The sequence below is a fragment of the Nerophis lumbriciformis genome, linkage group LG26, assembly GCF_033978685.3.
Source record: "Nerophis lumbriciformis linkage group LG26, RoL_Nlum_v2.1, whole genome shotgun sequence".
In the NCBI taxonomy this organism is placed as follows: Eukaryota; Metazoa; Chordata; class Actinopteri; order Syngnathiformes; family Syngnathidae; genus Nerophis; species Nerophis lumbriciformis.
Genome location: NC_084573.2, coordinates 15335330 through 15362592, shown reverse-complemented (window position 1 = coordinate 15362592; position 27263 = coordinate 15335330). Strand labels below are relative to the sequence as shown.

The window sequence follows — 27263 nt, the reverse complement described above, 5'->3', positions numbered from 1 at the left end:
AGAGGATTTTAGCATATATGGAGGTTAAATTGTGTCTTTTATGAAAGCTTTTTGTTGACACTGAATTTTTTAGTGGCTATATTGCGTTTGAAGTTTGTGAACTGAATTGTTTTGACATAAAATTATGCTGACAATTTTTTAAATTGTACGCAAAATGCTTGTTTAAAAATTCATTGTAAAAAATTATGTGCTGAAAAATTCAGTGCAAAACAATTCACTCAAGACCCACTTCCGGTAAATTAAGACTAAAGCAAGCGATCCCGTCTCAGAACCAGCCAACAAGGTGTCAAGTTTGAAGTCACGTGACATGGGTCTGACAAAGAAGCATGTTTTTATGAACATTTTAAACAATGACTGTCGCTGTACATTAGTGAACAAATCCTAAAATTCCACAAAAAAGGATAAAAGTTGGTCACTCAATGGTACAAACACTCACAATAATGGCTGATACTTAGAACTAGTGTTGTCCCGATACCAATATTTTGGTACCGGTACCAACATGTATTTCAATACCTTTCAATACTTTTCTAAATAAAGGGCACCACAAAAATGGCATTATTGGCTTTATTTTAACAAAAAATCTTAGGGTACATTAAACATATGTTTCTTATTGCAATCGAAAAACAATTTTGTCCTTAAAAAAATAGTGAAGATACTAGACAACTTGTCTTTTAATAGTAAGTAAGCAAACAAAGGCTACTAATTAGTCTGCTGACGTATGCAGTAACATATTGTGTCATTTATCATTCTATTATTTTGTCAAAATTATGAAGGACAAGCTGTAAAAAATTATTATTAATCCACTTGTTCATTTACTGACTTGTTCATTTACTGTTAATATCTGCTTATTTTCCGTTTCAACATGTTCTATCTACACTTCTGTTAAAATGTAATAACCACTACCTCTTCTGTTGTTTAGATACTTTACATTAGTTTTGGATGATACCACAAAGTTAGGCATTGATCCGATACAAAGTAGTTACAGGATCATACATTGGTCATATTCAAAGTCCTCATGTGTCCAGGGACATATTTCCTTAGTCTTTAAACATAATATGAATTTTAAATAAAGGAAAAAAGATTTTGTGACGATTAAGAATGTCAATGTAATTATAGTAGTATTGACTAGATACGATATTGTACTTGATAGCATTACAGTGGATGTCAGGTGTAGATCCACCCATGGCATTTGTTTACATTCAGGCGTGCTAGCTTTTGGTAGCGGTGACGCCGGTGAGCTATTGTATCCTCCTATGGTGTGTAGTGAAGCATGTTTGGCTATTCCTCGTCCTACAGGGATGATACTTGTCAGAAACGTACTTTATTTGTTGCCATGGAGGCGACGATTAGTGATTTAGAAGTAGCTAAAACATTGCCGACTGCGGATGGATGTTTGCTGCTAGCTAGCTAGCCATGTCTTAAAGCACCTCTTCTTGAGGGCGTTTCATTGTTACAGCTTCACCTTTATCGTCAGTTTTTAGGTCAAATTGCGTCCGGTCTCCCTTTTCTGTCTACACACTGTGTCTGCTTGTAAGTACTCCGTGATTGTGCGCTGCCGAACATGCTCCTCTGCTCGTAAACCCAGCCATGTCATGCCCGGGAACCGGTACTTTTCAAACAGAGTATAGTACCGTTTTTGATTCATTAGTTAAAGTACGGTACCAATGATTGTCACACACACACTAGGTGTGGCGAAATTATTCTCTGCATTTGACCCATCACCCTTGATCACCCCCTGGGAGGTGAGGGGAGCAGTGGGCAGCAGCGGTGGCTGCGCCCGGGAATCATTTTGGTGATTTAACCCCCAATTCCAACCCTTGATGCTGAGTGCCAAGCAGGGAGGTAATGGGTCCCATTTTTAAAGTCTTTGGTATGACTCGGCCGGGATTTGAACTCCCAACCTACCGATCTCAGGACGGACACTCTAACCACTAGGCCACTGAGTAGTACTGAGTAGTACCGCGATACTATACTAGTACCTGTATACCGTACAACCCTACTCAGAAGGGCGTAGGACGGCGTGGCGTGGATAGTAGAGCGGCCGTGCCAGCAGCTTGAGGGGTTCCAGGTTCAATTCCACCTTCTGTCATCCTATTCACGGCCCTTGTGTCTTGGGCAAGACACTTTATCACCCTTGATCCCAATGGCACCTACACTGGTGTATGAATGTGCAAGACTCCCTTGAAAAATATATTCTTAATCTCAATGCAACTTTCCTGGGTAAATAAAGTTTTAAAAAAACTTGAAAATACAGAATGTGGGCTTTACAATATTAACTATTGTCAATATATGAACGTTGCGCCTCTACTGGAGAACATTTCCTTGATCGACATTTTTTCTAACCGAGAAAGAACAGCAAATATGTAATAAACATGGCAAAATAACTCATATGTCACTCAGAGGAGCACATTCTAACCAATGGAATCATTTCTATAGTTTGAAATTATCCAGCAGGCCACATTTAAATATTTATTACGTTGTATTATGCCCATGTAACTGCCTTTTTTATGCTGTTTAGCACAACCTGTGTCTTGACACCTCACTGGCTGCTTCTGAGACAGGATTTATTGCTTCAGTTTTAATTTACTGGAAGTGGGTCATGCTTTTTGAAGCAGAACCTTTTTCTACACTGAATTTTTAAACACACATTTTGCTAACAATTTTTTTCAATGAAATTGGCAGCATACCGGTTATTTTATGTAAAAATTGACTTCAATTCAAAAGCAAAACAAATCTGTTTCATAAATTCAGTGTCAAACAGGCTTTGGTAATAACGAAACACATTAACCTCCATAGCATGTATGAGCCAGTCTGCCCCACAACAGGTGACAAATAGGGAACTTGTTGACTACAACTGAATAAAAATGGCAGACTCACGCAAATCTCTTTGGGCATATGGAGATATCCACTGACATAACCAAGACCAGATCCGCCACTAAAGTCTCAAATTCTAAATGTCTCGTTTGGATCAAGTTCAGAAAAAGGCTAAATTGTTTCATAAGTTTTTTCGGTACTAATGGGAATCCCAAATACACAAAAACCGGTACCAGCAAGTAAGCAAATTAGTTTTTGCATAATACGGCCCCTTTAAGTCGATTGTGTTGCTTGTTCTGTGCAATCTTTTTTTGTAGGATCGTGTTACCTTTTGTGTGCAAACACCGCAAATGTGGGGTTGTCGCCATAGAGATTAGGAAGTGTTTGGTAAACCTGTCATGCTGGGATGGTAAAATACTGAAACGTGTGCTGTTGTCTTAGGGGACTTCCAGAAGTTGACTGCAATTTTCCCTCATCATTTAGCGTGAAGTTGTCTTAAGGACAAAATCAGTATTTACTTAGAGTACCTGTAGCTATGTTTGAAAGCTACAGTATTACAGTATTAATAATGAGAGAAAAAACTACTCAAGCTACCAGGAAAATAGACAAAATAATCGGACAATGTTTTTTAAACTCCTTATTACTAATGGACGCAACACTTTTATTTTTTTTATTTTTTTTAAATATACAGTACAGGCCAAAAGTGTGGACACACCGTCTCCTCATTCAATGCGTTTTACATTGTAGATTGTCCCTGAAGGCATCAAAACTATGAATGAACACACTGAGCTTCAAGAGGTAGTCACCTGAAATGGTTTTCACTTCACAGGTGTGCTTGAAGCTCATCGAGAGAATGCCAAGAGTATGCAAATCAGTAATCAGATCAAAGGGTGGCTATTTTGAAGAAACTAGAATATAAAACATGTTTTCAGTTATTTCACCTTTTTTTGTTAAGTGCATAACCCCACATGTGTTCATTCATAGTTTTGATGCCTTCAGGGACAATCTACAATGTAAATAGTCATGAAAATAATGAAAACACATTGAATGAGGAGAAGGTGTGTCCAAATGTTTGGCCTGTACTGTATAATTGGTTCTCCTAAAACAAAACGTTTTTTTTAAAATGTATTTTAGATCTATTTGACACATGGCACTCACATTTTCTTTTTTATGGGATTCAGGACGACGAGAAGTTCCTGACCGATCTTTTTGCACAGCTAACAGACGAGGCTACAGACGACGACAAAAGACATGAACTGGTATTGCATTGGTTTTATTTCAATTAAACCAAACGTGTAAAGGGTGAGAAGTTGAAAATGTGCATGCCTTTCCCACTACAGGTTAACTTCTTGAAGGAATTTTGCGCGTTCTCACAAACATTACAACCTCAAAACAGAGATGCCTTCTTCAAGACACTGTCAAACATGGGGATTCTACCTGCACTAGAGGTCATATTGGTGAGTAGAGACACTTATTGATTTCTTAAACAAAAAATAATGGATTGTGTAATGCGCTTTACATCTTAAATGCCGAGCGGCCTATTGTTGTTCTTCTTGATTTAAAGGGGAACTGCACTTTTTTGGAATTTTGCCTATCATTTACAATCTTTATGAAACAAGAAGCCAAAAGTTTTTTGTTATTTTAGCATTCTAATATTTAATGATCGTAATGACTGGCTTGCAATGGGAGCAATTCATCCTGCCTCAAAATTACTTTAAAATTGCATCCAACAACTGCCAACAATACTTAATTTACGTTCTGTAAGCTGTATAACAACAAAGCTGTTGTTATTGTAAGAGCCAACAGTCAGGAACTGTATCAATAGTGTTGTCCCGATACCAACAGTAAATGGAACATTTTTTTGACTCTTCTCTGTACTTTACAATACTTTTCAAAATAAAGGGGACCACAAAAAATGGCATTATTTGCTTTATTTTAACAAAAAATCTTACGGTACATTAAACATATGTGTCTTATTGCAATTTTGTTCTTAATTGAAATAGTGAACATACAAGATAACTTTTCTTTTATTAGTAAGTAAGCAAACAAAGGCTCCTAATTTAGCTGCTGACGTATGCAGTAACATATTGTCATTTTCCATTCTATTATTTTGTCAACATTATAAAGGACAAGCTGTAAAAATTGATTATTATTTCTATTATCGTTTTTTTCTGAGTATAAGTCGCTCCGGAGTATAAGTCGCACCGGCCGAAAATGCATAATAAAGAAGGAAAAAAACATATAAGTCGCACTTTTCGGGGAAATGTATTTGATAAAACCCAACACCAAGGATAGACATTTGAAAGGCAATTTAAAATAAATAAAGAATAGTGAACTGAATAAGTGTACGTTAAATGACGCATAAATAACCAACTGACAACGTGCCTGGTATGTTAACGTAACATATTATGGTAAGAGTCATTCAAATAACTATAACATATAGAACATGCTATACGTTTACCAAACAATCTGTCACTCCTAATCGCTAAATCCCATGAAATCTTATACGTCTAGTCTCTTATGTGAATGAGCTAAATACCGTATTTTCCGCACTACAAGCCGCCCCGGGTTATTAGCCGCACCTTCAATGAATGGCATATTTCAAAACTTTGTTCACCTATAAGCCGCCCCGGGTTATAAGCCGCACCTACGCTGCGCTAAAGGGAATGTCAAAAAAACAGTCAGATAGGTCAGTCAAACTTTAATAATATATTACAAACCAGCGTTCTAACAACTCTGTTCACCCCCAAAATGTAATGTGCAAATGTGCAATCACAAAAATAGTAACACTCAAAATGGTGCAGAGCAATAGCAACATCAATAACTCAACGTTGCTCGAACGTTAATGTCACACAACACACAAAATAAACATTTAAAGCTCACTTTCTGAAGTTATTCCTCATCCATAAATCCCTCGAATTCTTCTTCGGTGTCTGAATTAATAAATTGGGCGAATACGTCATCCAAAATGGCCGGCTCCGTCTCGTCGAAGTCATCAGAGTCAGTGTCGCTGTTGTTGTCCAGCAGTTCCGTGAATCCTGCCTTCCGGAAAGCTCGGACTACAGTTGAGACTGATATATCCGCCCAGGCATTTACGATCCACTGGCAGATGTTGGCGTATGTCGTCCGGCGCTGTCTCCCTGTCTTAGTGGCGCAGGTCATCTTGTTGCTTCCTCAACCTAAGCACCATTGATTCATTTATGTTCAATTCTCTCGCTGCTGCTCTATTTCCGTGTTCTTCTGCGTGACTTATTGCCTTGAGTTTATATTCTGCGTTGTACGCGTGTCTCTTAATAGGAGCCATTTTGTGGTCTTTACAGATGTAAACACACAAATGAAATGAAATGTAATACCTGCGCGCTTCTTCTTCTACGGGGGCGGGTGCTTACCTTGGTGGTTGCTTACAGTAGAAGAAGAAGCACTTCCTCTTCTATGGGGGCGGGTGCTTACCTTGGCGGTTGCTTACCGTAGAAGAAGAAGCGCTTCCTCTTCTACGGGGAAAAAAGATGGCGGCTGTATATCGTAGTTCCGAGACCTAAACTTTATGAAAATGAATATTAATATTAATCCTTATATAAGGCGCACCGGGTTATAAGCCGCACTGTCAGCTTTTGAGAAAATTTGTGGTTTTTAGGTGCGGCTTATAGTGCGGAAAATACGGTAATATTATTTGATATTTTACGGTCATTTGTTAATAATTTCACACATAAGTCGCTCCTGAGTATAAATCGCACCCCCAGCCAAACTATGAAAAAAAACTGCGACTTATAGTCCGAAAAATACGGTAGTTCCATTTAGTGTTAATATCGGGTTATTTTCCGTTTCAATATGTTCTATCTACACTTCTGTTAAAATGTAATAATCACTTATTTTTCTGTTGTTTGGATACTTTACATTAGTTTTGGATGATACCACAAATTCGGGTATCAATCCGATACCAAGTAGTTACAGGATCATACATTGGTCATATTCAAAGTCCTCATGTGTCCAGGGAAGTATTTCCTGAGTTTATAAACTTAATATAAATTAAAAAATATATATATATATTTTGTGATGCTAAAAAATATCGATGTAATCATAGTAGTATCGACTGATACGCTCCTATACTTGGTATCATTACAGTGGATTACAGGTGTAGATCCACCCATGACGTTTGTTTACATTGTGACGCCGGTGAGCTACGGTGTGTAGTGAAGCATGTTCACCTATTCCTCGTCCTACAGGGATGATACTTGTAAGAAACGTACTTTTTTTGTCGCAAAGGAGGCGAGGATTAGTGATTTAGAAGTAGCTAAAACACTGCCGACTGCGGATGGACTTGAGCCGCTAGCTAGTTAGCCATGTCTTAAAGCACCTCTTCCTGAGGGCGTTTCAGTGTTATAACTTCACCTTTATCGTCAGTTTTTAAGCCAAAATGTGTCCATTCTCCCTTTTCTGTCCACACACTGTGTCTGCTTGTAAGTACTCTGTGATTGTGCACTGCCGAACATGCTCCTCTGCTCGCAAAACCAGCAATGTAATGACATGACGACAGGGAACTGGGGGTGTGGATGACCGATACTTTTTAGAGGCGATATAGTACCGAATATGATTCATTAGTATTGCGGTACTATACTAGTACCGGTGTATCGTACAATCCTAGTATCTAGCGTAGCAAAACACATTGCCTTTTGACAGCATGCTACGTTATTAGCCGTAAGTTAACTCCTGCGTCAGCAGCTGAATGGCTTTTGAATTTTGAAATAAACAATCATATTGCAGTATCTGTAAAGTAGTAGCCCACATTTAATGTTTTGTTGGTACACAATTAGCTCGACAATGTATGTAATTGTACTTACACACATGACGTGTTGCATCTATCATGATCGATATTATAGCGACTCACTCGATGGACCGCTTGGTCAAGCTGACGTTTTTTTCCAGTTGAATTTTAGGTAAGCACGCCATTTATTTAAAGTTCCACATTTGCAGAGTTGTGTTACTCACTCTTTCGGCTTCCGTCTGCACCAACGTTTCGCGCTCTCTTAGTGCTCACTTCTATAACTAGCAGTTCATCCTCCGTATACTCAAGTTCAAAAAGATAAAGTTGTAAATCCTCATTTGTCCAAAAATAGCCGTATTCGTCGTCTATTACCAAGTCTGCCATGATTAGAACACGCAAGCCTGTGTTTCCGAAAGTACGAACATATGCGTGTTCGTACTTTCGGAAACACACGCTTGCTAACGGAAGTGCGTTGCTAGGGGAACAAAAATAAATGCGCTGAGTAAATGAGATCCATTGATGCTCAAAATGACCAAAATATGGTAAACATTATGCATGTTACATATTGTTATGAATGTGTATGTTACTACATTATACATATACTTGCTGTGTGTGTATATAAAACGTTGATGGAGGGTTTTAACCTCTACAACAGTGACTCCCATTAGCCGCATTTTGCAAGCATTTTAATCATCTGTAGAATCTTATTAAAAACAAAGACGTGTGTTAATGTCTCTCATAATAATTGTGATCAATAGGAAAAATTCCAAATAAAAGGGCAGTTCCTCTTTAACAGCATTTCCTTATTTATGTGATATGACCCTCTTCTTGTGAAACAGGGAATGGATGATGTCCAAGTGCGAGGGGCTGCCACAGATATCTTCTCTTATCTGGTGGAGTACAACCCTTCCATGGTACGAGAGTTTGTCATGCAGGAGCCTCAGCAAAATGACGACGTGAGTACTTGGAGAATGCAACTTCCTGTCAGTTCTATGTGCAGTTCTGTGTAATTGTTCTAAACTACAGTGGAACCTCCAAGATTCTGTCCCTCCACTTTTTTTCCACCGTTCCATGGTCAAATTGTTGTCGTTGTAAAACTTTTAGAAACATTTTTAGTTTAATTTTAACACTGCGAGTGTAAAAATAACCCAACAGCTTCTGTGATATGTAGGGCTGTCATCGACGAAGGATTCTCTTAATCGAGTACGATTCGTTAGATTTTGACGAACGTCAACTATCAGTCAAATAAATGGCGTTCTTTTAAAAAGAAATAAACATGAAATGATATGTTGTAGTGCAGAGGTGTCAAAGTCGTTTTCACTGAGGGCCACTTTGCAGTTATGTTTGGCCCCATAGGGCCGCTTTTATCAGTATTATTACACAATGTTTTAACGCATTTTATTAGATTTAAAATAAAAAATTTAAGTATAGTAAATTGCAATAATTTCACCTCAAAGTTTAGTGTATATTACTGTAAATGGAAAAACATTACTACTTTTTTATGGTTAAAAAGGCAGCTCAGTTGCCAGAATTTTACTGTAAAATTTACATCACTTTTTTTTTTACTGTAAATAAAAAACCTGCAATTTTACAGTAAGATGTTGGCACCTGAGCTGCCTGTTTTTTTTTTCACTGCAAATGAACAACTGTAGATTTTTCTATGTATTATTGTAAATGCCAAAACGGCACCACAGTTACTCACAGTAAAAAAAAGTACTGTTTTTTTCATTTAGAGAAAAAGGCTGTAAAAAACACAGTACATTTCACAATTTTTCCATGAAATCTATTGCTACTTTTACATTGCACAATTTGATGGATAACTTGCTTTGAAATAATTGTTTGTAATATTTATTTCTATTTTAAAAATGGTTTGAATGTTTGATGATATATTTTTGCATAATTATACAATATTTAAGTTAACATAATATGTGATTACATGGAGTACATGTATTTTTTTTTCTCCCAGAATAGAAAGAAAGAATACATTTAGTAAGAAAAGTTACAGTACTTTATTGATACATATTATTTCCAGGCTTTTGAGGGCCAAATAAAATGAAGTGGCGGGTCACATCTAGCCCCTGGGCCTTGAATTTGACACCTTTGTTCTAGTGTATACTGACTGGTCACTATGTGTCAGTACTATCGCACTTATATGTGAATTTTCCAAAGTTAGTTAAAGATTCTTATGAAAGGAACAGTCTTACATCAATGTGAACAAAGCAAAGATTTTTCCACCTCAAAAAAAGGCTAAACCACAGTTTAGTGAGGTCTTTGGCTGTTGCCCGGCACCAGGAGGTCAAACTTGACTAAATTGAGCGAGTGAAAGTTGTAACAAAGTCTCCATATGGGAACTTGCGAAAGGATCATTACCCTTTTCATGAGGAGAGCTTCACTTGTGGTGCGACCTTGCGCCATGTCCATTTTCCGTAAAGTTTGACTCTGGTATATGATCGGATTCAGCCGGCCAAAGAAAGATGATGGCGCTGCGAGCTTTGTGTCAGACAGCATGGCGTCTTAACAAGCCTCGATCTCGTCCCCAATATAGAAAACATCTTTCCAACACTATAAGTAAAATATTCTTGTTTGCAGACAAATATATTTTATATCGTAAGAGATGTGGGAGTCCAAAACACACCAGCTGATTTTAGAGATGTGACATCACACCTTTGAGAAAAGCTGAAGGGAAATTGTAAGCAGGTAATATTTATGTTATAACATTCTCCAAAAACTGTTCAGCTACATACAATAATGTTGTTCTGATATTTAAAGAAGGCAACATAATCAGTTTATCCTCTCAACACACCCGCTGTACACATGGCCCCAGCAGGTATTAAATCGAAGGGGTTTGATATCAGACAATTCGAATGCGAGGTTGATCGTCGAATGGGACTGTTGAATCGAATTTTTGACCATTTGAAGACAGCCCTAGTGATGTCACCTTAAATCAGTGCTCAATTATTTTCTGTTAAGCCCCCCTTTGATAGCAGAAAATATGTTGCGCCTCCTGCCCCCACTCTTCACCGTGACTATACATATTATAATTTGTCTATACCAGGCCTGGGCAATTATTTTGACTCCGGGGTCGAATTTAGAGAAACAAATGTGTCTGGGGTCCGGTATATTTATTTTTAGGAACACTAATACAAAACCACTCAATAATGTCTGATGGAATGCTAAAAACGTTATGACATGACAGACCACCTTAAAAAAACGGAACAGAATTTAACATTTTTTTTACTGAATGAGACACTCAGAATGTACATGGAAAATAAAGTGTGGGATTTTCAATATTAACTATGAATGATAAAACACTGAATATTGACAACAAATGAACGTCACACCTCCTCTCGATCGACATATTTTACAGTCAAGTCAAACGCAACAAAAATTCAACAAACACAGCAAAATATTAACGCGAAGGGTAAAATAAACCCCCCTTACAATCTGATATATCTGAGATATCACTAAGCTTTAAAACTTTGTTGTAAAAATCTCTTTCTGCGTCTGTCCCTGACACCCGCATTTCAGGCTGGCCGCTCTGAAAACACTCTGTGGAAACGCACCCCACCCACACTGCTTGGTGCCTCTCGTCTGAGCTGCTGTGATTAGATTACCAAAGTAACTAATTAGATTACCATTAGGGCTGCGAATCTTTGGGTGTCCCACGATTCGATTCAATATTGTTTCTTGGGGTCACGATTCGATTCTAAATCGTTTTTTTTTTCAATTCAACGCGATTCTCGATTCAAAAACTATACTTTCCCGATTCAAAACGATTCTCTATTCATTCAGTACATAGGATTTCAGCAGGATCTACCCCAGTCTGCTGACATGCAAGCAGAGTAGTAGATTTTTGTAAAAAGCTTTTATAATTGTAAAGGACAATGTTTTATCAATTGATTGCAATAATGTAAATTTGTTTTAACTATTAAATGAACCAAAAATATGACTTATTTTATCTTTGTGAAAATATTGGACACAGTGTGTTGTCAAGCTTATGAGATGCGATGCAAGTGTAAGCCACTGTGATACTATTGTTTTTTTTTATAAATGTCTTAATGATAATGTCAATGAGGGATTTTTAATCACTGCTATGTTGAAATTGTAACTAATATTGATACTGTTGTTGATAATATTCATTTTTGTTTCACTACTTTTGGTTTGTTCTGTGTCGTGTTTGTGTCTCCTCTCAATTGCTCTGTTTATTGAAGTTCTGAGTCTTGCTGGGTCGGTTTTGGAATTGGATTGCATTGTTATGGTATTGCTGTGTATTGTTTTGTTGAATTAATTAAAAAATAAAATAAAATAAATGAAAAAAATTAATTAAAAAAATAAATCGATTTTTTAAAAATGAGAATCGATTCTGAATCGCACAACGTGAGAAACACGATTCGAATTCGAATCGATTTTTTCCCACACCCCTATTACCATAGTAACTAGTATATCATGCCAAAGTGCAGATTCCAACCATTCAAATACTTTATATAGTTCAAGACTTACGGTCATTAGAAAACATCACTGCACATCATAATGGCAGCTACAGTTTCCAACTTAAAGATCTAAAAAAATAATATTTGGGAATGTTTGGTGGGCCAGATTGAAAAGCTTAACGGGCTGCATGTGGCCCCTCGTGCCTTAATTTGCCCAGGTCTAGTCTATATTACTATTAACTAAACCTCTGCATAACATTGTAAGCTTATTAACTTTAAAGGAAACAACCCACCGGTCTTTCCTCGTCTCCCACCGTGGTTACAGTGAAGCCAAGTGCGTCTTACGCTTTATCATATTTTGTTACGGCAAAAAAAGCATGTTCCCCGGCCTGCCCTACTATTTGAAGACTGCCTTAATTAAACATCAGTGGTGTTCAATCTTGCAATAAAAAACAGCTGATAATTAAACACTACCTAGAGTTTCGTACACCCCATTTTTTAGGGAATCGGTTTTTGACAAACATTTTGGCAAACATTGTGCACCAGTTTTTGTGTACTGTATACTAGGGCTGGGCGATATATCAAGTTTGTAAGATATATTGATATATTTTTAAACAAGATATGAATTAAGAAAATATCGATATAAGTTATTTCACGTTAAAATGACCAAACACCGCTTACTTGTATTCCTTGTTCTCCCCTTCCTCCTTCCAAGACATGCTTGTACATATAAGAACATCAATGATTGGTTGGTTGTTTACAATGATGAGTCACGATTGGTTGAGATTAGGGCAAAACATTAGTGACAGGCCAATCAGAGGCAAGATAGAGCGAGTCATGGAACCAAGAAGGGAAATCACAACAGACATCCCAAATGATGAGAGAGTCGTAGAAGAGAAGAGGGAATATTCAAGCGTGCAATTTATATATTAAAAAAAACTAGTGGAAGATGGCAGAGGGATTCTCTTCTTTAGATTTTTCTTTTAGCTATGTAGACGACGTCCAGGAAACCACTACTTGGCCATATATGGACAAATGTATGCGTCTGGATAAAACATTAATTTGAGTTGTTTACCATGTAAGCCCAAATCAAAACTGTTTTCGAGTTACCAGAAATGCTGCCAAAAAAGTCAAGTCACTTCCTTGGCGCTGACCAGAACCATGTGTGACAGTCCATTACATTGTCGACTGGGAATTAAAAAGTGTCTCCCTGCAAATGTCTTTTTTATTTGAGTTTGATACATGTTGTATTATTTGCACAGCAATGTTATTTATTTCACATAGAAATACCATTTTTCCATTTTATTTACGTTATGTAATTCTGTATTACTTAAACGGTTTCTTTTCTGTGCTGTTAATACCCATCTCGACTAACTGGGTTACCGTAATAAAAGTGCCACTGACCGTTTACAGTACAGTTGTCATCCACTTCAATTTCACTGAATTTCGCTCAAAAATTTATATCTTTCTATATATACTTTCACTGGAAAATATATTGAGATATATTGAGATATATATCGAATATCGAGTTTAAGTAAAAATATATCAAGATACACTTTTTCGTCCATATCGCCTAGCTCTACTGTAGACTAGTCAACGTTTTAATGGTTCGACTCTGAGGAGTCGGATTCGACTATAAACCTCGCAGTTGAATCAGCAGTCATTAAACCTCCGTGAGTACCTCCGCGTACAGCAGATGTGTTGGGAACATGTTCCTAGATGGGGGAGGCGGTGCACGTCTGGACACGTCAACGTCAGACACGGAGCGTGCCGTGCCAGCGCACACCTTTATCGGGACAAAGTCGGAAGTTGGACACGGCTGCCTACAGGCTGCCTCAGCTCTGGCAGGAAGCCTCCCTCATTGCTTCTCTCTGGCAACGTTAACGATCCTTCCGCAGGATCACCTCTGGAAAGCTCGTTCGGACTTACTTCCTAGATAAACAAATTTAAATGTATTTTCGGCACTGCGCCAGAACTGATGCTGACCTTACTAAAGGACCTCACAAAACCATCCAATCTCTATCATGTTTATTTGTTTGAGACTTTTTCTTTGAGGTGGAAAAAGTGCTAATAAGACCTATTTTTTGTTTTCTTTAATGAAAGATTGTAATCATTTCATAGATTTTTTTTTACTTTTGGAGACTCACATTGTATAATTTCTAGTGACCGGTGAACAGTACTACATATCTTCACAATTGCTTAAAAAAAACAAAAAAACGACACCATAGATCTATTGACAATGGGCAACATCTAACAAATCAGATTCGACTCTAAAAATCATTATTCAAAGATAGCTCTGCCGTTTACTATTGTTAAAGGGAACTACCCTTTTTCGTTTACAATCATTATGAGAGACAAGAAGACAAAAGGTTGTTTTTTTTTTGCATTCTAGGCTCATTCTTGGTGGCTCACAATGCAGCTAATGGAGCAATCAATTCTACCTCTAAATCACTTTAAAAATGCATTGAAAAACTGTCACCAATACTTAATTTACGTTCCGTAACCTGTATGATAACCAAACTGTAGCGACATTGTTATTGTAAGAGCGGACACTGAAGAACTCTTTTTCGGTATTAGCCGTAAAAGCTAACTACGGCAAGAGATAAGCTAGCTTCTAGGACAAGACAAAACACGTTTGAGTTTGTAATGCACAACACTGCAATAAGACACCAATTTGTACAGACTGAAGAACATGAACAATCATATTACAGTAGCTGTAAAGTATTAGCCCTCATTTCTTGTTTTGTTTGTACACAGCCAGGCAGACAGCGTATGTACTGTTGTAATAACACGCATGACGTGCTACGTGTATCATTATCAATTTAAAGACAGTTGTCCTTTTGGTCCAGCTGGCCGGGAATGTTTTTTCTATTTTATTTGGGGTAAGGACGCCATTTATGTTTTGCAGTTTGAAGTCGCTTTTAGCTCACTATCGACTTTCGTCTGCTCCAATGTTTAACCCTTTTCTTCGTGATGGCCTCTAGAATCAGCAGTTCATCCTCCATTCATTCAGCTTCAAAAAGATAAGGTTGTAAATCCTCATTTGTCCAAAAATAGTCGTCTTTGTTGATTGTTCCAAAATCTGCCATGTTTAGAACACACACAAGCGTTTTGTATCCGGAAGTAGAAATACACAGTTGTTGCTGGAAGTCGGATGTGCGCTGCTATGGAAACGGAAATCATTGCGTTGAAGAAGTCAGCCATTGATCAAAATGATCAAAATAGGGTAAATATTAAACATATTACATATTGTTATATACTGTCTGTTACTACATTGTATATAGACTCGCAGTGTGTATACAAAACGTTGATGGAGGGTTTTGAATTTATCTTAGAGGGCTTTAAGGTTACAACGGTGATTCTTATTAGACGCATCTTCCAAGTGTTTTTTATCATCTTTAAAATCCCCCCAAAAAAGACGTGTGTTCTTGTCTTTATAATGATTGTGAACGATAGGCAAAATTTTCAAAAAAAAAGTGCAGTTTTTGTTTAGAATTTTTCGTTGTCTAAAACAGATGAATTGTTTTAATACGATTCAGCCTTTGTCAGACTTTTTGGAGCACAAACGGACGTACCACTGTATGAAATGATGACACAACTAATTGGAAAAATCTATGTTTTGGCCTTCCAGGACATCCTTCTGATCAACCTCATCATAGAACACATGATCTGTGACACAGACCCAGAGTTAGGGGGGGCAGTGCAACTGATGGGTTTGCTCCGAACTCTGGTGGACCCAGAAAACATGCTTGCTACCGCAAATGTGAGTTTGCATGCTACACAACCGCATTTGGTTTGGCACACATTTCTGTGTATTTTAAGTCTTGCGTTGCAACTCCAGACTGAAAATTCCATGTATTTTGGGGTTATCATCACATTATACTTATTTAGTGACTGTTGGTTACATCACATTGTCTTATTCTCTCTCCAGAAAACAGAAAAGACTGAGTTCCTCAGTTTCTTTTACAAGCACTGTATGCATGTCCTGTCAGCTCCACTACTGGCCAACACCGCAGAGGAAAAGCCCAGCAAAGGTACTGCATGTCTGGAGGAGTGTGGGCAAATCAGATACTGTACGTATTTGTGTTAAATCAACAGCTAAACAAACTCATTCTATCTTCTCTTAGATGATTTCCAGACCTCACAGTTATTAGCCCTAATTTTGGAACTGCTGACATTCTGTGTCGAGCATCACACCTATCACATCAAGAACTACATCATCAACAAGGATATTCTCAGGAGGGTACTGGTGCTCACTGCCTCTCAGCATGCTTTTCTGGCACTATGTGAGTTTTGAGCTCCGACAACATAACACCCCAACGTGGTTGGCTTTTTCTTGTTCTCAAAGCCGGTTCCTGTGTCACCAGGTGCTCTGCGCTTCATGCGGAGAATTATCGGCTTGAAGGACGAATTCTACAACCGCTACATTATGAGAAACTTTCTCTTTGAGCCTGTCGTTAAGGCTTTTCTCAAAAATGGCTCGCGCTACAATCTCATGAACTCGGCCATCATTGAGATGTTTGAGTATGTCCGTGTGGTGAGTATTTTTCTATATCTGTTATCTTTTATATTTCTTGGTGTGAGAAAACCAGATGCTCACAACAAAACTCACCTGCAAAGCTTTTGTTCACAGCTACAGCCCTATTAGTAATGTTTATATACCATTAGGGATGCAACCACTAACCGGTTTTACTATTAATCCTGATTAAAAACACGGTGATTATTTAATCGCAAAAGTTCCACTACACCACCGTGTGTTTAAATTATCCATACTCGCTATAAACAGACATTAGGCTGCTATGTTTATTTCGGCTCAACCTGCACAGGTCTGTGGAAATTAATAAGTTGTCTTGCGTTCTCTAAATGGCGGAGCTGTATTCAAAAAAGAAGTTTTAGGGGACGCCCCCTGTGTTCAACTAATCAGCGTTAGACATCACAGCCTGCCCCCGATACCTAGCTGGCAAAAACTCGACCCGGGTAGTTTTTGGTGGAAACACAGGGGAAACCGTCTGTAAAAGTTATTGCGGTGGGAAAGGGCCTAAAGTTGGGCGTAATGTAGTTCGCGTGGAGTCTGCGAAGCCTGTGTACGCAAATCTCAAATTTACTGCCATGCTGAATCTGCTCTCAGAATCAGAATCAGCTTTATTGTTGATTCTGATTCTCTGTGCACTGGTGTCACACAAAACCCTGATAGGCATGTATTTTTCACATCGACCCACAAATCCTCAATCCACCAGTCTGCATTTTGCTACTACGGCATATCATAAAACCAACTTCAGGCCAATGATGAATGAAATGCTTTCCAAGACTCACCTTTGAGACAATTTCAGACATTTGATGTGCTCAATCTCTGACTGGCAGCATTCAACACTTTGCTCGGAGCTGCCGGTAGGTAGCAAGTAATCCCAAAGCCACACCCATCCTGTGTACGTTTGAGTCTGTGAGAACCTTAACTCAACTTCCATCACAGTCATTTGTAACCAGAGGACCAACAGTACTATCACATGCCTAACAAGCTGTACACCTAAATGCAGACTGATTGCTCAAGTGCAATGCAAACACACTTTCATTGATGCATATTAATGATTTCGGTGTTCTTCCCTCCCTCTCCTTCTGTTTCTTACTTATTTCCCCCTCTACCTCCCACACACACACACACATTTCTCCTTATGCACATCATTATCCTGCACTCCAAACTTCCTGTCTTCTTCCCTCTCCAACCTTCCCTGCCCTCCCCTCTTGTCTCTCCATTTTCCCTAGGAGGATGTAAAATCTCTCACTGCTCATATAATAGAGAATTACTGGAAGGCTCTGGAAGATGTGGACTATGTCCAGACTTTCAAGGGCCTCAAGCTGCGTTATGAACAGCAGCGGGAGAGGCAAGATAACCCTAAACTGGACAGGTGAGTTATTCCTAGTACACGATATGGGATTGTATGTCTTCCAATTAGCATCTTTGTGTCACGTACGGTATATTTACTGTAGTAGAGATGGAAGGTCAACCAGATGGCTGAGGCTGTTGCATTTTAATAAATACAATATTTTCAGCACAATTTACTTGTATATTGTTTGACTACCATGCAATAAGGGCTGGGCAAATAAACAATATTTATAAATATTGCAAAATAACTTTTCTTTAATAATAATAAGATACAATTTTGGTAGCAATAATTATTCCACATTCTAAAAAACCCCAAGACTAACCCACTAAAGATGACTGCAGCAACATCAACACTGATCAACACAAAGTTACAAAACCCAAAACCAGTGACGTCGGCATGTTGTGTAAGTGGTAAATAAAAACAGAACACAATGATTTGCAAATTATTTTCAACCTATAGTCAATTGAATACGCTGTGAAAGACAAGATACTTAACGGTCAAACTGATAAACGTTATTTTTTGCAAATATTAGCTCATTTGTAATTTGATGCCTGCAACATGTTTCAAAAAAGCTGGCACAAGTGGCAAAAAAGCCTGAGAAAGTTGAGGAATGCTCATCAAACACTTATTTGGAACATCCCACAGGTGAACATTCTAATTAGGAATAGGTGGGTGCCATGATTGGGTATAAAACCAGCTTCCATGAAATGCTCAGTTATTCACAAACAAGGATGGGGCAAGGGTCACCACTTTGTCAACAAATGCCTGAGCAAATTGTCGAACAGTTTCAGAACAACATTTCTCAATGAGCTATTGCAAGAATTTAGGGATTTCACCATCTACGGTCTGTAATATCATCAAAAGGTTCAGAAAATCTGCAGAAATCACTGCACGTAAGCGGCAATGCCTGTGACCTTCGATCCCTCAGGCGGTACTGCATCAAAAAGCGACATCAGTGTGTAAAGGATGTCACCACATGGGCTCAGGAACACTTCAGGAAACCACTGTCAGTAACTACAGTTCGTCTCACTCTGTCAGGAGACTTGGCCAAGTGACGTGTGTGATGTTGGCTTCAAATAGTATGCATACGATGAGTTATATCCAACAAAAAGTGTCAAATGTACATAATAAACTTTAAAAAATGTCAGAAGTGTGTTTATGGTATAAATGTTGTGTTGTTTTTAGCGTAGACGATGCTTCTTTTTTCAAGCCTAACGTCCATCTATCATACGATTTATGGAGAAATCGTGTTATTTCCAGATGTTTTCTCCAACATACAGTACAGGCCAAAAGTTTTGACACACCTTATTCAATGCGTTTTCTTTATTTTCATGGCTATTTACATTTGCGATTGTCACTGAAGGCATCAACACTATGAATGAACACATGTGGAGTTATGTACTTAACAAAAAAAGGTGAAATAACTGACAACATGCTTTATATTCTAGTTTCTTTAAAATAGCCACCTTTTGCTCTGATTACTTCTTTGCATACTCTTGGCATTCTCTCGATGAGCTTCAAGAGGTAGTCACCTGAAATGGTTTTTACTTCACAGGTGTCATAGTTTTGATGCCTTCAGTGACAATCTACAATCTAAATAGTCATGAAAATAAAGAAAACCCATTGAATGAGAAGGTGTTTCCAAACTTTTGGCCTGTACTGTAAATTTTGGGCCATATTAGCCGTAGCCATAATTCCTTCCACACTGTTGAGTGCACTGGGCAGCATTTAGCCATATTGCCCATCCCTAAACGTGATACATATTGATATCGACTGATATGAAAAAGTATTGTGATATGTTTTCCCATGTTGCCTAGCTCTACACACACTCATTCAGTATTGAACTAAAATACATTACGAATCTCTTACCAAAGCTTGTTGTCAATTAGTTTAATAAATACCTCCACGATACTGTTACAAACCATCTACAATGTGCGTTTTGTTATTATCATCATTCATTAGCATGCGCTCCATCCTGAGAAACCACCGCTTCCGTCGAGACGCACGGACACTGGAGGACGAAGAGGAGATGTGGTTCAACACGGACGAAGAAGACCTTGAAGATGGCGAGGCTGTGGTATCTGACAAGGCGAAGAATGAGGAAGACCTCATGGAACCTATAAGCAAGTTCATGGAGAGAAAGAAATGTAAGTTTTAAAAAAAAATTTTTTTTTTTTGAAAAGCAGTGAGACTTCCAGTATTGGCGTCTTCATTCATGCTTAAACAATACACAAGCCTCTAGCTCAGTGACAGTAATGCTTGAAATGATGAACAGGCTGACCAGGAAATACAAAAGTATACATAGCCCTTGAGAATAAATATCGTACCAAAAGAGTGTGTAATGGACTCTATGCTTGGCATTTGGAATTTTGGATAACGTCCTAAAAAGGTCTTGTAACCTGTGAAGAAATTCCTAAGTAGCATCATTCGTCTTTCTTTGCCTATAGTGAAAGACACAGACGACAAGGACGTTCTGGGCAAGTCAAGCTTGTCAGGCAGGCAGAATCCCAGCTTCAAGCTCTCCTTTTCTGGCTCCACCAAAACTAGTCTGTCAAGTCCTCCTTCATCCACCTCCTTGAATCCCGGTTCTCCTGGTTCACCTGAGTCTCCTGTCTCAGGGACACGGAACTCACCCCCTACCGTAGCGGTAACCACAAAGGTACGTCAAACTCTATTTTCAAACTATTTATTTTATTTCACACAAAAAGAATAAGAATAAAACACACCTGCACGCATGCACACTCAGTAGTATTGACAATACCAAACATGGCATTGCATTGAGGATTGAACAAAAAAGCCATTGTAGAATAACTACAATTCTATATGTTGTATTCTAAGATAAAATAATATAAAATATATTTTAAAATGTATATAAATATAAGATATAAATAATAAATAAAACAAACATAATAGTAGTATTAATAATGTATATTGCAATTAATGAAATAAAAAATAACAATAAAAGTTAAGAACCTAAGAAGAGTTTAAAATTATTAGTACAAAGCCTGATTAAAAAGGTGTGCCTTTATTGTTTTTTTTAAATTGTTTTTTCCTAATATCAGTCTTGAGGCTCTCCAGCAGGCTGTTCCACAGGTGGGGGCCTTTGTAGCTGAATGTCGGCTCACCGTGGGTCTTTGTTCTGGTATTTGATAAAGATAAAAGGCAGGTGCCAGAGGACCTTTAGGATCTGTGAGAGTTGATATCTCAAAAGCAGGTCAGATAGATAAGAAAGCGCAAGGCCATTAAGGCATTTAAAAATGGTGCAATATGGCCCCACCCTCTGGTCCTTGGCAGCATGCGTGCTGCTGAGTTGTGTAATAATTGTAGATGTTTAATACAGTGGAACCTTGATTTGCAAACTTAGTTGGTTCTTGAACAGGGTTCGTAAAGTTGGTATAGTGAAGCAAATTGTTCCGTAAGAAACATTTTTAATATGAATTTTGGGTTTGAGCCTTGACAATGTCCCTATTTTAGTGAAGGTGGGGGTGTGGAACTGCTTAAAAGCAGGAAGTGAAGTGTGTTTGTGGTCGATGAGAGGAATTATTTTTAGACTTTTCCTGAAAAATGTCATCAAAATATTTCCAATAAATATTTGGGTTATTTTGCTAACAGACAGAGTCGAAAAACATAACCCATATACCTCAGAGGTAAGACAGCCTGCTTTCTGCAAAGCGATACTTTCGCCTTGAGCGTTTCCAAGGCGACACAAAGCCAGCCGGTCACGTCGCAGAGCACGGAGGTAATCACCAAAAAAAAATGTCCAACTCTGGAAATAAGAGGCAACTGAAGAACTACTTGATAAATCATCAATATATTTTTCCATCGTTTGTTTCTCTCGATGTCTCAGGAGGGCATGAGCCTATCCAGCTACACTCGGCTTCCTCATAAACTGTCACCCAGAAAATATATTTGTACCCAGCAAAGCCAAACATCAGTTTGTGAGATATTTACATTATTAAAAGTCAAATTGTTAGTTTACTTTTCGGAGAAACAGCATTTTCCAAACTGCTTTAAACGTGTCCACTGTGGAGGACACTGTTTCTTCGAAAGTAAAAGCTGAAAGACACTAAAGTGAGCGTTATAGTTTTACACCGACTGTTTACATTATCACTTTAAAGACACGCGACTAAGTTTATTTTTAATATTTGCTTGAAACAGTGGATGTCCCTGCATGATGCTTTGCACATAAAAATACATGTATGTAGTAGGGTTGTACGGTATACCGGTACTCGTGTAGTATTGCGGTACTTAATGAATCAAAAACGGTACTATACTCTGTTTGAAAAGTACCGGTTCCCGGGCATGACGTCACGTCGTGACATTGCTGGTTTTACGAGCAGAGGAGCATGTTTGGCAGCACACAATCACAGAGTACTTACAAGCAGACACAGTGTGTTGACAGAAAAGGCAGAACAGACGCATTTTGGCCTAAAAACTAAAGATAAAGTTGAACACTGAAACGCCCTCAGGAAGAGGTGCTTTCAGACATGGCTAGCTAGCTAGCGGCGAATGTCCATCTGCAGTCGGCAGTGTTTTAACTTCTTCTAAAGCACTAATCCTCGCCTCCATGGCGACAAAAAAAGTAAGTTTCTTACAAGTATCATCCCTGTAGGATGAGGAATAGCTAAACATCCGGCGTCACAATGTAAACAAATGCCATTGGTGGATTTACACCTGACATCCATTGTAATGATACAAAGTACAATAGTGTATCTAGTCAATACTACTATGATTACATCAATATTTTTTATGGCACAAAATCTTTTTTCGTTTTTTAAAAATTCATATTATATTCATAAACTCAGGAAATACGTCCCTGGACACATGAGAACTTAAATTATGACCAATGTATGATCCTGTAACTACTTGGTATCTGATCGATACCTACATTTGTGGTATCATCCCAAGCTAATGTAAAGTATCAAACAACAGAAGAATAAGTGATTATTACATTTTAACAGAAGTGTAGATAGAACATGTTGAAACAGAAAATATCAAGATATTAACAATAAATGAACAAGTTGATTAAAAATATTTTTTTACATCTTGTTCTTCATAATTTTGAAAAAATAATAGAATGATAAATGACACAATATGTTACTGCATACGTCAGAAGACTAATTAGGAGTCTTTGTTTACTTACTAATAAAAGACAAGTTGTCTAGTATGTTTACTATTTTATTTAAGCACAAAATTGTTCTTCGATTGCAATAATAAACATATGTTTAATGTACCCTAAGATTTTTTTGGTAAAATAAAGCCAATAATGCAATTTTTTGTGGTCTCCTTTATTTAAAAAAGTATCGAAATACATTTTGGTACCGCCACCAAAATATTGGTACCGGGACAACCCTAATATGTAGTAATAAATATGATTAGAACATTTTAGCATTATGCTTATCTTCAGTTACATTAAGTGGACATGCACCACAATCATTTTTCACTGGCGAGTCGCAAGGCTCTCTGTCTGTTTTTCCTGTATGTGCGGTCTCGCGAAGTCGCTCGCCGCCCATCGAAACAAAGATTGTGAATGACTAAAGAGGGCTCACTGCCTTCAGTGAATTCTCCTGTAACATAAACATGCTCAGGTGCTGAGAACGATGCATAGAGTGAGACCTCTTTCCCTGTTTGAAGCGAAAATAATTTAGCCTCTTGCGGTTACATAACCGCACCAATTAAAACCTCCATGTCGATTACCGTTTTTTCCAAACCATAGGGTGCACCGGAGTATAAGGCGTGCTGCCGATGAGAGGGTGTAGTCAGGTCTATTTTCATATATAAGGCACACCGGATTATAAGGCGCATTAGAGGGGTCATACTATTTTATTTTTCTTCAAATGTAAAACACTTCTTTGTGATCTACATAACATGTAATGGTGGTTCTTTCGTCTAAATGTTGCATTGATTATGTTTTACAGATCATCTTCAAGTCGCTTTCTGACAGTCGCTTTAGGATGTGCTGTTTTGTGGGCGGTTTTATTGACGTGGCTCACCTTCGACAGCGTCTTCTCCCCGTCATCTTTGTTGTAGCGGTGTAGCGTGCAAGGACGGGAGTGGAAGAAGTGTCAAAAGATGGAGCTAACTGTTTTAATGACATTCAAACTTTACTTAAATCAATAACGAAGCAGCATCTCCTCATCCGGAAACAACGACAAGGCCCGAGAAAAAATGTCCGACCGGAACTCTCTAATAACTAAAGTTTCTTGGGTGAATAATGTAAACTCACTACACCGGTATGTTTTAGCGCTTTCATGGCGAGTTCACTGACAGATATAACTAAGAACTTTACACTACTTTATATTACAAATGGCAACAGCGGAGGATGAATGTCCCATAACAAGAAGATAGAGGGGAAAAAAAGAAGCTTATTGACTACAAAGGCAGAAGCGCGCACATTTTCAGGACTTATGCAGGTCCCAAATACAGATCAGCAGGTACCAGAAGGTAAGAAAAGTTGGTTTTGCATAGTATTGTGAAACAAAACGCCAGATGATATGTCTTACCTTACACACACAATAATAATACTCGTATGTTGAAGCACAGTACAATCCATCAAGCGGTGCAGCTTCATAGCTTACCAAAGTTGTACTAAAACATTTTGATAGATTTTTGAGCGCTGTGTGTAATGTTCTATATTTTCAATGGAACATATAATATTTTGGTGTTGTTTACTTGAGTCATATTGCAGTCTACTTGTGTCTCTTATGTGTGACTGTCATCTACTGGTCATACTTATCATTACACCATGTACCAAATAAAATAGCTACAACGTCAGTAAGCACAACCAAAATTATTCCGTACATTAGGCGCACCGGGTTATAATGCGCACTGTCGAGTTTTGAGAAAATGAAAGGTTTTTAAGTGCGCCCTGTAGTTAGAAAAATATGGTATTTGTGCAGCCCTAATGTAAAGATAAAAAAGAATGGGACCTAAAATTGAGCTTTGGTGAACCCCAATGTTGTCAGTAGAGTTGACTGTGGTTGGATTATGGAGACCACTTAATAGGGCTGGGCGATATATTGAATTTACTCGATATATCGCGGGTTTGTCTCTGTGCGATATAGAAAATGACTATATCGTGATATTCGAGTATACGTTCTCACGCAGTTGCTTTTAGCTGCGGGCATTACACTACAGGCTTTTCTCAATCTTTCTTGTCTCTCCTTCTCACAGAGACATAAAACAAGCGCACCTTCTTACATATGTCACATACTGTCGCGTGTGCAACGTCATACGCTCTCGCGAAGCAGAGAGGTAGCGGCATGGGTAACGTTAGCAGTGGTGCGAGTGGTAATACGAGAGAAAGAAGGTGCAAATCTGGTAACAACTGAACGAAGAATAATTAATTCCCAAGAAAAACAGCACGGGGTCTATCGTCTGGTGGTGGTTTGGCTTCAAGCGGGAATTTCCAGATCAACATTGTATGAAAAAAATAGTCAACAAGAGATAACGTCCGCAGGAACCTACCACATAGTGAAGGACATACACTATTGGATTTCCTATTATACATCTAATTTTTATTTGACAGTTATTGAAATATCTTGTGTGACATCATGCACAAAAGTGCACTTTATTTGTTTTAAACTATTGTAGTGGCGTTCTGTACAAAAAGTGCACTTTAATTTAGTGTTGTTTTGGTATGTCATCTTAGTGACATCATGCACAAAAGTGCACTAATAGCTTGTTTTAAAATGTCTGACAATTTTGCACTTTCTGTTTTGGAAGTTACATGAATGTTTGTGCCACTGATTAATAAATACAGTTTTGGTAAATTTACTTAGTTGTGATTTCCCTCTCTGCATGAATGTTTAAAATGAGCATATATTAATGCAGTATGAACAAGAATGTTTTAATGTAGACACATAGAATCATCATACTGCTGTGATTATATGCATCAAGTGTTCATTCAAGGCTCAGGCAAAATATCGAGATATATATCGTGTATCGTGACATGGCCTAAAAATATCGAGATATTAATAAAAGGCCGTATCGCCCAGCCCCACCACTAAACATTAAGTACTTTGTCCTTTGCAGGGAGGATTAGTGGGACTGGTGGACTATCCCGATGATGATGACGACGAGGAAGAGGAGGAGGAGGAAGAAGGAGAGAGTAAAGATGACCCTCTGCCACCTTCAAAAAAATCCAAGCTGAACTCCTAAAGATGCGCCGCGGTCTCAGTTTGTGCTCCACTCAGACAGTTTCTGAACATGGGAATGATCTAACTTGTAAACACACGGAACGAATGAGAGCCACACACTGCTGGTGGTCACAAGAGGAGACGGACTGGAACAGATAAGGGGAAACACGCCTCGTCCTCGTCAGAGCAGCCCAACTCAAACAAGTGCCAATCAGGAGGCCAGACTGTCTGAGAGAGGACAACACAGGTGAGGGTCAAGTCAAGGGGGCGGGAACAGTCGCACTTAAGTTTGTCAGCGGTCTCCAACCCGACCCAAAGGTCTCACCATGGTAAAGAAACTGATACAAAACAAACATGTATATGCAGACAGAAATCCCAAGAGATTGTGGACTCGGATCATGATCCGTCTGTCTCCCCGCCGCCCCCACTCAGGGAAGGACATCAGTTGCCCAAATGGTTCAGCCAATTCACACTCACACACTCATCCCTTTTATAATCTCTCCAGAATCTTCTTTTCTTCCTCTCCTTATCTGTTTTTCTTTTTTTTAAGTTAGCATGCACGACCCGGTAGGAGGCAGCGTGTGGCACAGAGAGCCGTCTTTGTTGTATTCTGATGATGTCATCAGTGTTGTCAGTACTCAGTGGACATTATTTCTCCCAAAAGGAGGGAGCAAACAAAAAGCCAGCAGTTTTCTCTCTTCGTTTCATTTTCTTGCTCTGATTTGTCTAGCAAAACCATTCTCCTGTTTGTTTTTGTAAATTATAACAACAACAACAAAAGAGTACCTGCCTTTAAATGTTCAGGATGTTTTCAGTCACACTTGAACAGGTTTTTAAAAGACCTCAGTAGGTGAGCTACTTTTACCATTTTGCCCTTTGAAACTGCAGATTTTTTGGAGAAATTTGTAATCCCGTCTTGATTAAAGATTGAGTGGAATTCTAGATGTGATGTAGTTTGTCATATCTTCTCATTTTTTTCTTTTTTTCTTTTACATGAGTGTACACTTAGTTGTTCAGAATACTTGGGACCATTAAAATGATCTTTGCTTTAAGGTGTCTTACTACCGTTTGTCTTCAAGTGTTTCCTTGTGGGTTGTACCTACTTTAGGTCTGGGAATGACACCATGCCTGCACCCGGGTTCAGTTCAAAACATTTTTTCAGCATACTCCTTAAAAACCGTAGACATGGTATCTGTGGGGTCTTAATTTTTTTTTTAATCCTACAATTTGTATTTAA

The 27263-nt window shown here is 38.3% G+C and overlaps 1 protein-coding gene across 2 annotated transcripts in view; it reads left to right on the top strand.

The window, feature by feature from the left end:
* Positions 1-26968, top strand: part of smek1 (SMEK homolog 1, suppressor of mek1 (Dictyostelium)) — a 43094-nt gene extending 16126 nt beyond the window's left edge. The window contains exons 5-15 of one of the 2 annotated variants that reach the window (XM_061987327.2): positions 3996-4073; positions 4155-4271; positions 8416-8532; positions 15638-15769; positions 15938-16040; positions 16134-16292; positions 16374-16543; positions 17770-17909; positions 19851-20035; positions 20336-20547; positions 25923-26968. In XM_061987327.2, the coding sequence (XP_061843311.1) occupies positions 3996-4073; positions 4155-4271; positions 8416-8532; positions 15638-15769; positions 15938-16040; positions 16134-16292; positions 16374-16543; positions 17770-17909; positions 19851-20035; positions 20336-20547; positions 25923-26048 (1539 nt within the window). In that variant the 3' untranslated portion in view covers positions 26049-26968. Of the gene's footprint in view, positions 1-3995; positions 4074-4154; positions 4272-8415; positions 8533-15637; positions 15770-15937; positions 16041-16133; positions 16293-16373; positions 16544-17766; positions 17910-19850; positions 20036-20335; positions 20548-25922 lie in introns of both variants that reach the window. The other variant, XM_061987326.2, reaches the window with a different exon arrangement.
* The last annotated feature ends 295 nt before the right edge of the window (positions 26969-27263 follow it).